The sequence below is a fragment of the Sarcophilus harrisii genome, chromosome 4 (genome assembly GCF_902635505.1).
Source record: "Sarcophilus harrisii chromosome 4, mSarHar1.11, whole genome shotgun sequence".
Classification (NCBI taxonomy): domain Eukaryota; kingdom Metazoa; phylum Chordata; class Mammalia; order Dasyuromorphia; family Dasyuridae; genus Sarcophilus; species Sarcophilus harrisii.
The window spans coordinates 13,499,686-13,515,222 of NC_045429.1; the positions used below are offsets into that span (position 1 = coordinate 13,499,686).

The 15,537-nt window shown below is 41.2% G+C and overlaps 1 protein-coding gene across 2 annotated transcripts in view; it reads right to left on the minus strand.

The window, feature by feature from the left end:
• The window catches only part of EFCAB7 (EF-hand calcium binding domain 7), a 51,490-nt gene that overhangs the window by 33,034 nt on the left and 2,919 nt on the right, over positions 1 to 15,537 (minus strand). The window contains exons 2-4 of one of the 2 annotated variants that reach the window (XM_012547560.3): positions 11,427 to 11,564; positions 10,094 to 10,281; positions 257 to 468 (exon numbers count right to left, since the gene is read on the minus strand). In XM_012547560.3, coding sequence (XP_012403014.1) covers positions 257 to 468; positions 10,094 to 10,280 — 399 coding nt within the window. In that variant the 5' untranslated portion in view covers position 10,281; positions 11,427 to 11,564. The remainder of the gene's footprint in view (positions 1 to 256; positions 469 to 10,093; positions 10,282 to 11,426; positions 11,565 to 15,537) is intronic. The other variant, XM_003767285.4, reaches the window with a different exon arrangement.

Genomic DNA, 15,537 nt, shown 5'->3' on the forward strand with positions numbered 1-15,537 from the left:
CAAAGGAATGGCGATATCGTCCCAAGCAACTCCTTTAGCTTTCATTTACAAAACACCTTTCATTCAGAAGGATCCAGAAGCACTTTATGACAGCATCTAAGATTCTGTCAGTCATTTCTCTTACCACTCAAGTACAGTTAGTTCTGATATCAATGCAAATGATTGATAAAGCTGAGTTCCAAAAAAATTTTATAGCAGAAATGGGCCTATTTCTCCTGAAATAGATTAGGAAAAAAAGATTTCTCACAGGGCTTACCTTTGTAAGAATTTTATAAAGGTCAGTGTGTAAAATATAGCCATCATTATTTACATCTATTTTCTTAAATGCTTTTAATAGTTCTGATTTTGAAGTAGGCTTTTCTTTTTTTAAAATTGCACAAAAATCATCAAAATTCAGCTTAGCAGTTTGAGGAGTCCAGTACTTATCAATTGTCTTTTGGGAAGGATTTCTTCCTGCTTTCTGAAGTGCTGCCAAGTAAAAAAAAAATTTTTTTTGACATTTTATTAACTTTATACTAGGGCCTGAATTATATAATTCCCCCCTCCAAGTTATTTTTTTTTTTACAAAATTGTGCAAACACATATATATATACATATAATTTTAATACTAACAACTAAATGTTATTCTTGTGTATTCAATTTTTTTCAAAAACACAAATGACAAAAGCTCAAGTCCATTACTTAATGTCCATTAATAAATTCAAAAAATTAATTTTGACACCTCAGTTCACAACTTGATGGTTTTTTAAAACTTGTTTATTAATTAAGAACTCAGAAGATCAAATGCAATTGAGACCTGGAAACAAAAAAGTAAACGCCAAAAAATACCCTTTTGCCAGGCTCAACAAATACTCTTGACACATTTAAAATGCAAAATAAGGAGTTAAATTTAAAAATCATTAGATTAAGAGCAACAGTTCAACTAAGGAATAAACTGTTTTCTAATTATTGTTGCCCAGGAGCCTTTTCAAGGTCTTTAGCTGTATGTTACATTATAACCTATATACAGAAATGTGTTCGTTTTTAGAATCATAGAATTTGGGGATTAGAAGTCATCTAAAGTCTGGATAACCTATTCAAATTTAAAAACCATTTGAAGTCAAAGACAAGTCAAGGGCCGAAACACTTTGAAATACTGCTAACTATGACTCTGGATAATCTTAAATATTTTCTATAATGGGGCAAGCTGACCTTTTCATTGAGGATGGCCAGATTTTTGCATAATGGCCACATAACATAAACCCCAAAGGGAAATGCTGCTGAACATACATATGTCTGATTGTCAAAAATATTCATTATCTAGTACATCTAATATCTTGGTCATCACCCTTAAAGTCACAAAATAAAGTGCATACTTGCTCTAATTTGGGATTCTCATGTCTTATATGAAATTTCATATCCAACTGAATTGCATTTCAGTTATAATCACTCCTATGTGCAAGACATTATGCTAGGCACTGGAGACATAAAAATGAAAACCAAAAAAAAAAACATACTAGTTAAATTAAATGAGATTTCACAGGATCACCTGTATATTCTCAGAACCTCAGAAAAATGATCTGGGTAGTTAATTTCATGATTTTCTCTGAGTGAATAAACTTCAAGTGATGTGACATCGCAAGAGATGTTTTTGGCACAACAAACACACTAACTAGATCCAGAGTAGCCCACCTAGACCTTATAAATCATTTATATCATAAAACATTTAAGTCTTCCCACTGTGCAAAATATTTTACTAAATGCTTTGGGGAAATATTAGAAAATAGGAAAAACCCAGTTATTTACTAGAAGGAAAAAACCTAAAAAAGAAATTTGAAACAAATATCTACATAAAAACTTAATACATTCTTACAGAAATTTGTAGGTTCTTGTCTGTGTTGGGGTTGCCTAGATGGAAGGTCATTATGAACTGTCACACCAGAAAAGAAATATCTGACTAATTCACCATTTATTTATTTATTCAGATATGTGGAGGACCAATGGACAAGTAAATTCGGTAGGTGATTTTGGGGAACCCAGATATACACAATTACTTAATTTGGAGCAGAATCAAGTTGGATAAAAATGGACTTTCTGGAGAGAAAGGAAAGAGAAATTATTCCTATTGGAACTTGGCATATCACTATTCTATTTCCAGAGGCACACAAAGATGAAAGAAATAGTCCTCTCCCTCCACAAGCCCAGTTCTCAAACTAATGTTAAGATTTCCACTTTTTTTCATGAGTCCATATTACAAGATCAATCTCCCTCTGCTCTAAAAATGTACCTGCCATCTCTAATGCATCCAACTAAAAGCTTTTTGGAAATAGCTAGATATTTTTTTGGCAGGGTTCAGAGATGCTTTGGGAAAAGGGGGAATTTTTAATGGTAATAGCTGACATTGTCTTCACTTAAACATCTCCTAAAAGCAGTGGCAGTTGTTAATACAATCTTGGACCTTTACAAGGTCACTCTAGGGAACAGGTGTCTAGCAAGTAAGTAAACAATTAGGTGGTGCAGTGGACAGAGAGCCTGGCCTGGAGTCAGGATACCTCATCTTCCCAAGTTCAAATCTGACCTCAGACGTTTACTATATATGTGACCCCATAAAGTCACTTAACTCAGTTTCTTCATCTATAAAGTGAGTCAGAGAAGACAAATCCCTCGGTTCCTTTGCAAAGAAAACCCAAATGGGGTCACCAAGAGTCAGGCGGGACTGAACAACAAGTAACTGAATTGCTATTTTTAGTATACATTTTAAAAAATAATGTTGTATACTTCCCCTCTTTGAAGGTTAGAATTATAGTATATAGAAAGGAAAAGAAACAATAGGTAATAAAGTGAATTCTCTCTCTCTTCCTCCTCTCTCTCCATAAAATATGCATATATATGTATATATATACACATACACACACACAAATATGTTCTCTATTTTTGCATTCCTATTTCTATGAACTGTTAAACTGTTTTAAAAACTTTTCTGTAATAATTCATTGGAGCCTATTATCATGAATAAGTATTGAACGAACAGCAGAGTGTACCTAACAGTACCAACATAATATAACTCTAGACACTTCACAACCGACTCCATACACCTAATCCCTTGCCCCAGTACACCTGAAATTTTAATATAAACCTATAACTGTTATTTTCCTGTTAATACGTTCATGTCAAGGTCTGATAATTGTCGGTCCATCCAGTCCCAAAATGGAGATGTACGTACCCTTGGTATATATTTGGGCACCTGGATACAGAGGAAAGCCACAAGAATATATAAAGGTTCTCACACTTGTTCCCAATGCGCCTGTGTTTACACTCAGATTATTTGAAATTAATCACTGGCATGTCATAAAGGGAGCTCCATTTAGCACCAAGAATTTATGGAAGAAGAATTCTAACTTCTTATCCTTCCAGATAAGCCTGTAAAACTAGTGTCTTGATAATACACATTCATTGGTTTCTAAAGTAAATGCCTCAATAAGGGAAAAGTATAAACTATAAACTTATTGGATTGGTGATAACACCAAAAGGAAGCTCAGTAATAACATGTCAGAAGTTATATCAATAAACAAGTATTTTATTTGATACACTGAAATGCAATAATTCAGTATTGAAACAGTCCAGCTGGAATGGGGTAGTCAGAGAAGCCCCTAATCTGCTGAGCAGGGGCCCTTCTTATTGAATTAGGAATGGACTCTGGCCCTTTCCTAAAAGATATGAACTTTGAGATGATGAAGCAACACTTTAATAGTAACTGTAACTGGAGGGCTGCGTCAAAAATCACCGATGACTGAGGTAGGAAGAGCTGCCCACAGAAAAGGTTGGATAAGTCAGTCAATAAACACTTACTAAGTGCCTACTGTGTGCTCACTAAGAGAGTATTTTTGAGAGCACATTTTGGGCCTCCATCAGCACTGATTCAGACTTCTGTGGGAGTAGGGGTGGGATTTCCCTCACCACTGCCAGCTGCAATACTGGATAAAAGCACAGATCAGAAGAAAAAACTTGAGATCGGGACCATGAGGGCTGCCTCTGCCAGGGGGAAGCATTTCTAGCCTGGGAGAACACCTTTGAGCCCTAGTGCTGAGGCACCTGACTTAGTGGAAAGTGCTTCCCACAAGCACACCATTATTTAGAGAAGGTAAACACTGAGAGGATCACTCTGAACCTGCAGGGACCAAAAAGTCATGTCTGGCCCAAAGATACAGACTTTACAAGTTGCTCAGCGAGTGCAGAACTAAGGCAGCTGGGCAATATCTGCTCAGGAGCACCCCAAAGTGGTCTTTGCCTCCCCGGAGAGCAGAGGAAATACAAAGGGTTAATTGGGCTGTGGTCAAGTAAGTGAGGAGGCACGCTAATGAGTCCTTGCATCTAAAACATTTCTTTTGTAGCTGAGGAAATAAATAAAAAGTTATCCTACAGCCTTTTCCAAAGGCCATCTGATGACTTCCTTTTGGCGACCCCATTTTCTGAGAGATCACCCGCCAAACTTTGCCAGGTCATACAACTTTTTAGAACAGTTTCTAGTGTTTCAATATTTAACAATTCAAAATGAAAGGAACTGGTTCTTACTCCCATCCTATGCCTTCTGCAGAGCTTCTCCCATGCCTGGGGTCCCTTCACCTCCTTTTCTAGAGCCACCAGTTTTCCCTAAAGTTCATGTCAGGTGCCACCTCCTAGAGGAAGCCGACTCTAGCCCCATTCCCAGTGATTTCTATCTGTTTTGTATTCATGTTGCTGAGAAGCGCATGGTTGTTGTACTGGAGGCATCTTTCTGTTGATCTGATACTATTAATTTCTGGTCATTGAAATCAGCTTCCAAGGAAGCTAAAACCATTGCCAACGATTAAAAAATCTGAGCAAGAAACTGAAGTCTAAAGGAAACAGATGATATATATGTATGTATACATACATACATAGACACATACACACACACACACACACACACACACACACATATATAAAACACCCACCAAACTGTGTCTCACAGAGAGCAGCTATAATGTGGGAGGGAGAAAGGCTACAGCAGCCAGAAATTCCATGGAGAAAATGTCTGAAAAGGAGACGACACTTCAATTCAAATCCCAATTATCTTTCTATAAAGGCCTGAAGCTCAGGCAACAAGTGAAAGGAGCTGGAGGTCCTAAGTGAAGAAGCAGCCTTGTCCTTGGAGCTATCCCAGAGCCTTGTTTGCATGGGAGTGCTGATCAGAATCTGGCTCCAACAGATATGACTTATTCAAAAAAAGGGGGATGAGTAAAAGGAGTAGAGGAAGAGTATTGTATTAAGAGGAAATTCAGAAATCAGAGGGATGCACGGTGACACAAATCTGCATAAAACCCCAAAAAGAAGAGCCTGAACACATATTGTCACCACAGACAACTGGATGGTAAGAGGATGTGGAAAAGTTTAGGAAACAGATCTCTAATCTGCCAGGGAGGAAAGAAGGAAGCAGTGACTGGAGACTTCAGTGACAGTAACAGCAAGCGTCTATCTGATGCTTTAAACTTTGCAAAGCACGTTGTCACATCTTTTCACTTGCTGGATCCCAGGAGGTCGATGCTATCATGAACCCCATTGCACAGATGAGGAAATAGAGGTAAAGTGACCAGCCTAGGGTCACACGGTTAAAAACTGTCTCAGGCCAGTTTGGAACTTGTGCGTTTCTGACTTTGAGCCTGCTATGGGTCCACCGGACCACTTCAGCTGCTTTCCAATTACCAAGACATCTCCTTGGTGACTCTCTCTGCCAAAGACATACCAATAAAGGGAGATTCTCTTCTAGATTTCAATCTGAGACAAAGGTTGCATGAGTAGGATCGGCCTCGGGGGCAGGGCCCACCCTCTGATAAAGCCTGGGAGGAAAGCTTAGCAGGTAACCTTTCATGAAAGGAAAGTCTAGAGTCTCTTTAAAAACTTACACCAAGAAAGGTGCCAGGGTCTCATATAGAAGGCAGCCACTATCAGGGAGCAGATGGTGCCAGAGAAACAACTAAGTGTCTTCTCTTCCCCACTGTACTTAACTAAGCTATTGATGAGGAAGGAGGCGTGAATCCTTTTTAAATGGAAGCAAATAAAAACAGCTAAGGTTTAGCTGGCAGAAAAATCATTGATTAGGAACAAACTAGTCTTGCCAGGGCTTCCCACCCAAGTGTGCCTGTATTAAAAGCCCAGAACCATTTCTTCTTTGCCTCCCCAGGAAGTCAAAGGGGAGGAAGCCAGCAGGGGCTTTCCAGCTGAGTGGGCATGAACCATAAGAGTTCCAATGAAGAATGAACCTTAGTTCAGTGAGCCTAAAGAAAATGAATAGAGTGCCTGTGGACATGATAAAGAGAAGATTCTAGGCTCAAACTTGGGGGCAAGACGGCTACTCTACAAGAGGCACTTGGGAACTGGGACCCAGCGGAACATAAAATGGCGAGGGAGGCTCCTACAGTCTTTAAACTGTTCTCTCTCATTCTCTCTGTCTCCTGCACGTGTCCGTTACTTCCTGCTCCCCAAGCTCACCTAGCTGAATGTGCCTAAGTTAACTGCGACTCCCCTGCTGTCTGAAATGCACCCCAGATCTGGGAGCTCAGATTTCCAAGGGCTCAGAGCAAGATGGGGAGATGATGGAAATTCTCTAGAAGTTAGTTAGCCCAAGAAGGATAAGGAACTCCATGAATGGAATTCAGAAGACACAAAAGCAACTCTCAAAGTGAGAGAGGAGCCAAGTGGCCGCTTGAGTAAGTCAGCAGCTGCCTTGGATGGGCCAAGAGAGCAGGAGCAAGAAGATGAGGAGCCAGAGCATGACCCGGGAGGCTGAGCAGCTCAGGAGAAGGGAGCTCCTGAAGACAGAGCTATTCAAGCAGCCTGGGGGAACAAGGGAAGCCCTGGGACAGGGGAGGAGAACAAGGCTTGAATTTATGCTTTACTCTCTCTTTCTTGCGGGAGGGCAGAAAAGGTCAGGACAAAAGTAGGTGATACCTGAGATAAGAAGATAGGGAACCCACTCAGAGACCCTGAGGAGTCTGGCCCAGAAAAACAGGCCAATGGGGCAGCTTACTCCCTGCTGGGGACAGGGGAGACCACACTGGAGGAGAAAGGAAACAAGGTCCTCATTTTTTTTAAAAGGGGAAGACAACAAGATTTATTAGGTGGTGAGTGCAGCTTCATCTTCTGGTGGAGTTCTCAGATATCTCCTGGGACAGGGGGTGAGAGAGGCGAGCCCCAAAGCAGCCCAGGCTTCCTGAAGGACAGCTCGCAATATTCTGGGTGGGTACAATCCTATGCCAGGGGCATATCTCCACCCACCCCCCCAAACTGAATAAAGCTTCAAGAGTCGAGAGGCCTTGGAGGACTCCTGGGCTCTTCTCAAGGGCTTGGATAAAAGGTATGGCTGACAGCTTTATCAGACCTGCAGGTGCCATGGGGCGCAGAGAGAAGGCCAATGGGGCAGAACCTGAAAGCCTGAGAGCTCACACCAGGCTGGCTTCTTCTTGAGTCCGACCCTTCTGGCTCAGAGTGGAGAAGCCAGAGAAGTCCGGGGGCCTCTTCTCAGAAGCAGGGTTTTAAATGCACAAAATGAAATGCACAGGATCCCAAAGGACATCAGTTATATGGAAATGCAGCAACCAGAGGTCAACAAGTTCTGAATTCATGGAGCCCTCGTCCATAAGCGTCAAGTTAAGAAGGTGAGCCCAGCATAGTCAGACCTAGGTCTCAAGAAAATCATCTGGAAGAAACTGGACGATGGGCTGGAGAAGAGATCTGAAGGAGAGTGATTAGAAGGGAGTGAGGTGGCACAGATGGCATGGGAGGTGATACAGGAGATGGCATGGGAGGTGATGCAGGAGATGGCACAGTATTTGGTTAGGAGGTGATATAGGAGATAGCAAGGGAGGTGGTATAGGAGGTGATACAGGAGATGGCATGGGAGGTGGTACAGGAGGTAATGCAGGAGATGGCACGGGAGGTGGTACAGGAGGTGATGCAGGAGATGGCACGGGAGGTGGTACAGGTGGTGACATAGGAGATAGTACGGGAGATGATACAGGAGATGGCATGGGAGGTGGTTAGGAGACGATACAGGAGATGGCACGGGAGGTGGTACAGGAGGTGGTACAGGAGGTGATGCAGGTGGCAGCCCAATGGACTGAGCTCTGGATCCTGCAGAAAAGAGGATCTGGGATCAATTTCTGGTTCAGAAACTTACTTGTAACTCTGGGCAAGCCATTTAACCTTTCTTTGCCTGTTTCCTCATCTGTAAGATGGGATAACAATAGTCCCTCTCTTTCAAAGCTGTTGTGAGAATCAGAGATGTCTCCTGTAAAGCCCTTTGCCCTACCTGAAAAAGCCCCATAAATGCTGACTATTATTGGTATCAACAAGAATAATGACCAAATAGGCTGCAGGTGATGAGGGCCTGCCTCAGGCTGCCCTCTCCCTGCCTTGATGGCACTCTTGGCACACTGGCCCATCTCTCAGGCCTCAGGCCTGCTGCGATCTGCCCACAAGCCCCAGATCATGGCGGCCTCCTGTTGGCTCTGGCCCTGGGCACCTTGGTGGCAGGGAAAGGTTCCCCCAGTCCCCGGCACTGGCTCACGTTCCTCTCAGCCACTATGCCCAGAAGTGCCTTCGTTCCTCTTCAGCATGAGCTGCACAGCTTTTCACCTCCCACCCCTTGGGCCGTCTTCTGATTAGGAGGAGGCCCAGAGGAGAGGAAGGGGCCTGGCTCCTTGGGGGGTCTTCAGTACGACTCTGGCATGATCCTGCCACTGAATGTCAGCTCTCTGAGGGAAGGGACCAGTTTTTCATCCCTGGGATATGCAGAGGGGGCATGAAGAACTGCGTCAGGAATTCCCGGTCCCTATGGCCCCATAAAAGGAAGTCCTTTCTGCCACTTGAGCACCACACCACTGCCCTGTCTTAAAGAAATGGCTTATCAAGTCATTGGGTCCTGTGTTCATTGCTGGCCTTATGGCCCAAACAACCGAAGCCGTATCTGTGAGTGGTCCCAACATTACTGACCACCACAGACGGAGTGAGAGGGCTGAGTCTTTTTTTCTTTTTCACATTTATGGGGCTGACCATGTCCTCAGGGACCATGTAACAAGTAACAAGGGAGAGGACAACAATGACGAGAATAAACTACCCTTTCTTCTCTCCTTTCCTTCTTGTCTTTTCATTCTGTTCTCTATTTTCTTCTTCAAATCTTTACCCAATGACAAAACTCAAACATTCTCTCTGTTCTCCTCAACCTAGGCCTCAGCCATTTTGACTGTGACTATGGAGTTGCAAATTTACCCCATCCACTATTTCTGCTGGCCTCAGATCCTGAACAGATTTCCTACCCACTCACCCCCCTAACCCATCTTATCACTGATCTGCTTCTTCCCATCTGGACCCATCTTCTGCACCGGACTCCAGAATCCATGTTCCCAAGACTTAAGGAATTTCACTCATCTCTGGACTGATTTTCACTGGTGACTAAGAGGAGTGCAAACTGGGGTAGTCCATTCTATGTGGCTGACCTCAGACCTCAGGCCAGACCATCCTTCCCCTTCCATCTGGCTGTCTGTCTAAGCCATCTTGTGATCTGCTCTCCTTTCTGGACACAGAAATCAACAGCATCATTACTTCTTTTATGATGAGTCAGCTGGCTGCCCTATACATCAGGTCACTATTCCCAATACTCCTCAGACTGAATTCACTCCCTGGAGACCATTCTTTTATTTGAGTTTGCTCAGCATGCTTCTAAGTGTCTCATGGCAAGAACTAATCAATTCTTTTCCATTCATTCCCTCAAATTAGTCAAATTCAAACTTACTCAGAATGTAAAGCTCTTACCTATCATTGTAAACCACTAATCCTTAGATGATGATGGCTTAAAATATACTCAAAGTAAAACAAAAACTTTAAGGTTTTACAATATGACATTTAGATATTTTATTTAATAATTTTGGAACTTAATTTTGTAGCATATGGTCATCTTAAAAAACTGATTTTATTAGTCAACCTTTATTAAGAAATGAAAACAAATTTAGAATTAAATTCTAAATCTTATTTTTTTTTTTTGCTTTTCTCAATTTATGGGAAAAAATAAACACATGCTGAAAAGTAAAAGAATATTTACCTATGCAGAGTTGATCTCTTGACATAATATTTTCTAAACTGCTTTTAAAAACAGTTAGATAGGCAGCTCTACAATTCATATAAAACAGCTCCTCTTCAGTGACCTGTAATTTCTTTGTTCGAGAACATTCCCAAGGTATCGATTTCTGATTGGAGAGAGGTGCATGACCTCCTGGACCACTGGCCATTCTATAAAAAAATGCAAAAATCGTCATGGTTGGATTCCTTAATAATCTAAAAATAATCTCCATCTTGCCTCTCAAGAGAGGGAAGATACCCCAAAGCAATATATTTAAACATATGTGTAAATTTACCTGCATTTATATTTACATATTAATGACAACACATTCACATGAAGAAAAAAAATCTTATGGGCAATAGCAATGGCAAGAACAAAATAAACCTTTTGCTGGTATTTCTCTTCTCTTCTAATACAGAGCTCCTCAATTATACAATAATTTGATTGCAGTGAGTAATAGAAAGTTTTTTGAGAAACAATTTACTAAAGAAAGTCTCAGCATGATGAATGGTAAGCTCCTAAATGGTGCCACTGTTTATTTCTTCATTTGTATTATTCCAGCATTTCTCTGGATTATTTTTAATTACTATGCTGTTCAAAAGGGATATTCAAAATGTCAGTCACTAAGATGTTCACCAAAAAAGAAAGAATATTTTAGAGCCACACAAAAATTTTCCTGCTTTCCTCAAAACTTCATTGTTAAATTTTAAGACAGAACTATGTCAATTAAACATGAAACAAATGAGAAATTAATGATTTTTTTTAAAAAAAAAGGCACATTTTCAAATTGAAAATTTAAATAGACAAATTCATCAAGAATTCTAGATTCTAAATTATGTCCTTGAGAGAAGGAAGGTAGTTAGTTGTTTGAGCATTAGCAAAAATCATCACTGATATTATAATGTAGACATAATATTGTAAGATAATACATGATGCAACTCAAGGGCAGAAGTCTTTCCTTTTTCAAAAACTCAGGTCATATAACCTTTGACTTGGTAATCCTACCACTGAGAATATTTCCCAAGGAAATAAATAATTAAGAAGAAAAAAAGACCTGTTTGTATTATAATGTCACTCTCCTCAGTAGTGAAAGACTAGATAATTCTCAAATGGTCAAAGGCAGGGAAAGGTCCAGGCAGATCCAAAAGTGAACACCACATGATTGGCTCTATCTCAGTAACTAGTACACTAGGGGGCCAAATGCTCCCTCCCATCCAGGAGCTAAGAAATAAGAACAGTTTTTGCATTTTTAATACTTGAAAAAAGACCAAATCAAGAGTAAGTTTCATTGAAATGAGAATTATGTGATATTCACCTTTCTGTGTCCTTTCAGTAAAGTTTATGGTTTGTGTATTGTCTGATTGCTTTCCAGGTATACCCGTGGAGTTGAGGAAGAGCCAGAGGTGGTTGTGTGGCGCACACTGCTTCCTCTTGTGCTCAGGCACGCTACCAACTGCAGTGAGGCAATCAGAATTGGACATATTTTGAATGCCCTGCTTTTCGCCATAGTGCAATTTAATTTTATTACCAGTACATATCTGTCATGTCAACCCATTAAAACAAAAGAAGGCTTTCCATGGTCGTGTTTTTAAGACTAAGGGGAGTATAGATTCTTTTATTATTGAACTAGATAGCACCATGTTTATGCAATGACATTATTGAGGTGCTCAAAGAATACAATATACATCACTATTATCAGATAAAGTGTTCATTCTAATATTCCCAGATCACAGGATAGCAGACCATAGAACAATTAGAAATTTGGATTATCTTATCACAGCAGAATTTGATGACAAATAAAAAATGGAAATAAAGCTGAAATTAAAGTAAAATTCTCATGGCTCATTGTTAGTCAAGCAAGGAAAGCTGTTTACTGATAGTGAGATAATTAAATTGTATTTGGTTGCAACAGTTAAATATGTCCAGTGAAAACAAATTTATCCAAGATTTTGCTCAATTAAAATCATATGCTTGTAGACTGATATCAGTATTTGATGGTATTTATTTGCCTGAAAAGACATTTTCAAAGATGAAATACATAATAAGATCTCATTACAGATCAATATTAATAGATGAATATTTACAATCAACTTTTGTGATAGGAAACATTAACTTCGAACCTCAATTAAGTGAAATGTTATTCCCCCAAAATGAATTCCATTCCTCTCATTAATAGATTAATACTACAAAAATTGTGCTTTATTATTATATTTTTAATTTTGTTGATTCTTACTTGTGAAAATTAAATTTTTTTTCTATTTTTATAAAAATATCCCTATACTAGTCTCAATTTTGTCTCTTAGCCTATAAAACCTATAACATCTAGTACTTGATCCTTTATAGGGTAAGTTTGCTGTACCCACTATATACTTCCCAATTTTTGTCAAGGACTCCACCCCCTTCTTCTAAGGATCTGGGTTCACAAGCTGTGGGTTAGTCTCAATTTCTCCTTTAGACCCTCCTCCCCTCTTACCTGTAGGAGCCTCCCTCCCTCCAGGCCCTACCCCTCCTGTCGTCCTCAGGGAAGCTGCCAAAATCCAGGCCCAGCTCAGTCAACAACTTCAGGCTCCCTGTGATCTTTACATTTAAGCACAAACTGCTCACTTCCTCTGTTCAGATCACCATCTCCACCTTCTCCCCCTAAAACCTTGGGATGTCCCTGAACCTTATGGCTCCAAACTCCAATACCTGAGTCTCCCAAGTCTCATCTTGCAATGGACCCCATTCAAGATTAATGACCACACCTATTCAGTCAGCCCATCTTGCTTTATTAAGTGCTCATCCACCCTGTGCCGGGCCTTGGACTAAGGGACTGGGAGACAGAGGCAACAGGCAATGGCTGCCCTCAGGAGCTCTCCATTTAATGGGGGATGCCAGCTAGGGCTGGGCTAAGTAGGAAACAATCATGTGGGGAGGGCTTCCTGCAGAGGGTGAGACTTCAGCTGGGACTGGAAGAAGATGGGGAAGGAACCATCAGGGCAAAAAAGGGGGGTACTCCGAGCCTGGGGGACAGCCACAGAAAATGCCCCGAGTTGAGAAGGGAATCAGAGGAGTTTACTGAGGAGGTGGTGACATGGTCAGAACTGCACTTGAGGAGGATCTCTGAGTGTTTGAATGAGGATGGACTAGGGGGAAGGATGCAGGGAAGACAAGGGAGATGGATCTTCTCCAGGCAGGATGTGATGAGGAGTGGTGTCAGAGGAGAGAAGGGGCACACTGAAGAGCTGAGGCAGAGGGGAAGGCATCTGGCCCCCTCCCCAGATGTGTGCTTGCCTGTATTTCTGTCCTTGGTCCTTGTGCAGTGTCCTGGATCCCTTTTCATAAATGACTCCATTGCCAGTCCCCTTGCCTTCGTTCAGGCTCCTCTGCTTTGGAGAATGTGGCTTCCTTCACATTTGGCCTTCCCCAAGGTACCAGCTGCCAGCCCCCTCCCCTTCCAAAGTACCAGGAGTTTATTCAGTCACATGTGGGAGGACGTGCTGTCTCCGGAGAGAACGTTTTGTTTTTGCCTCTATGTCCCTAAGACCTAGCACAGGATTTAACAAAGGTAGGTGCATTTAATGATTGCCATAAAGAATGATCAAGTTGGGCTGCAGAGAAATATCGGGAGGTATAGATGAAGAGAGATGTGTGAAGAGTAATGTATACAAACTCCAAATTTATAAAATAGTTGTCCACTTAAAGGATGGGAAAAGATTGCAGAGTTAAATAGGCATTAAATCATCTTCCAGCTCCTATGTTTACTTTGTATTAAAATTTTTACTTAACAAATGATTTAACTCCAACAAAAGCATCGTAGTTGCAAGGAAGCCGCCCTGGCTGAGGGAGCGGGAGACCTGGTTCAGACGGCACGGTAAGCGGAGTGGACGGCCAGTCCTCTGCATTTGGGTCTCAGGAGCCTGGGGAAGCTGGTGCCAGTTCCTGCTCTGCTGCTTACACCCAAGTGTGCAGCCTGTCTGGGCTGGCTTCCTCACCTTGGCTGCTAAGAAATTCTCTCAGTCCTGTTTGCTCATCTAGAAAATGGGCCTTAGAATATTTGTCCTTCCAACTCTAAGATACCACTACACACCTGTCAGATTGGCTAAGATGACAGGAAAAAATAATGATGATTGTTGGAGGGGATGCGGGAAAACTGGGACATTGATGCATTGTTGGTGGAGTTGTGAACGAATCCAACCATTTTGGAGAGTAGTTTGGAACTATGCTCAAAAAGTTATCAAACTGTGCATACCCTTTGATCCAGCAGTGTTACTACTGGGATTATATCCCAAAGAGATTATAAAGAAGGGAAAGGGACCTGTATGTGCACGAATGTTTGTGGCAGCCCTTTTTGTAGTGGCTAGAAACTGGAAACTGAATGGATGTCCATCAGTTGGAGAATGGCTGAATAAATTGTGGTATATGAAAATTATGGAATATTACTGTTCTGTAAGAAATGACCAACAGGATGATTTCAGAAAGGCCTGGAGAGACTTACACGAACTGATGCTGAGTGAAATGAGCAGGACCAGGAGATCATTATATACTTCAACAACAATACTAGATGATGACCAGTTCTGATGGATCAGGCCATCCTCAGCAACGAGATCAACCAAATCATTTCTAATGGAGCACTAATGAACTGAACCAGCTATGCCCAGAGAAAGAACTCTGGGAGATGACTAAAAACCATTACATTGAATTCCCAATCCCTATATTTATGCACACCCGCATTTTTGATTTCCTTCACAAGCTATTCGTACAATAATTCAGAGTCTGATTCTTTTTGTACAGCAAAATAATGTTTTGGTCATGTATACTTATTGTGTATCTAAGTTATATTTTAATATATTTAACATCTACTGGTCATTCTGCCATTTAGGGGAGGGGGTGGGGGGGTAAGAGGTGAAAAATTGGAACAAGAGGTTTGGCAATTGTTAATGCTGTAAAGTTACCCATGTATATATCCTGTAAATAAAAGGCTATTAAATAAAAAATAAAAAATAAAAAAAAATAAAAATAAAAAAAGAATATTTGTCCTTCGAGAAGAGGCTAAAACAAGACGAGGGAAAGGTTCTGAGCCGCCACCAGGGGGACGCTAGAGAAATCCCGATGTTATTATTTGGAGTAAAAGGCTCATAGACGGTGGCAGGGGTTTGCGTCCTCCTCATTCCTGACGGAGGCTTTTGGTAAGGCCACCACGGTGGGACACTAAATCCTGCTGTTGCTCTAACAGCTCCCAACATTATTTTACTTGGTGTTGACTTCTGAAAATATATTCAACCTAATAAATTGGACATTTCAAATTCAACAACAAGGCAATACAAGTAGTGGGGTCCCCTTCAGGACTCATTGGATCTTTCCTCAGGGGGCCTAAGTGATTTGCACCTTCTTGAGGCACATTGGCCTTTTACACTTGGGAAAGGAAGATAATAATCACTTCTCCT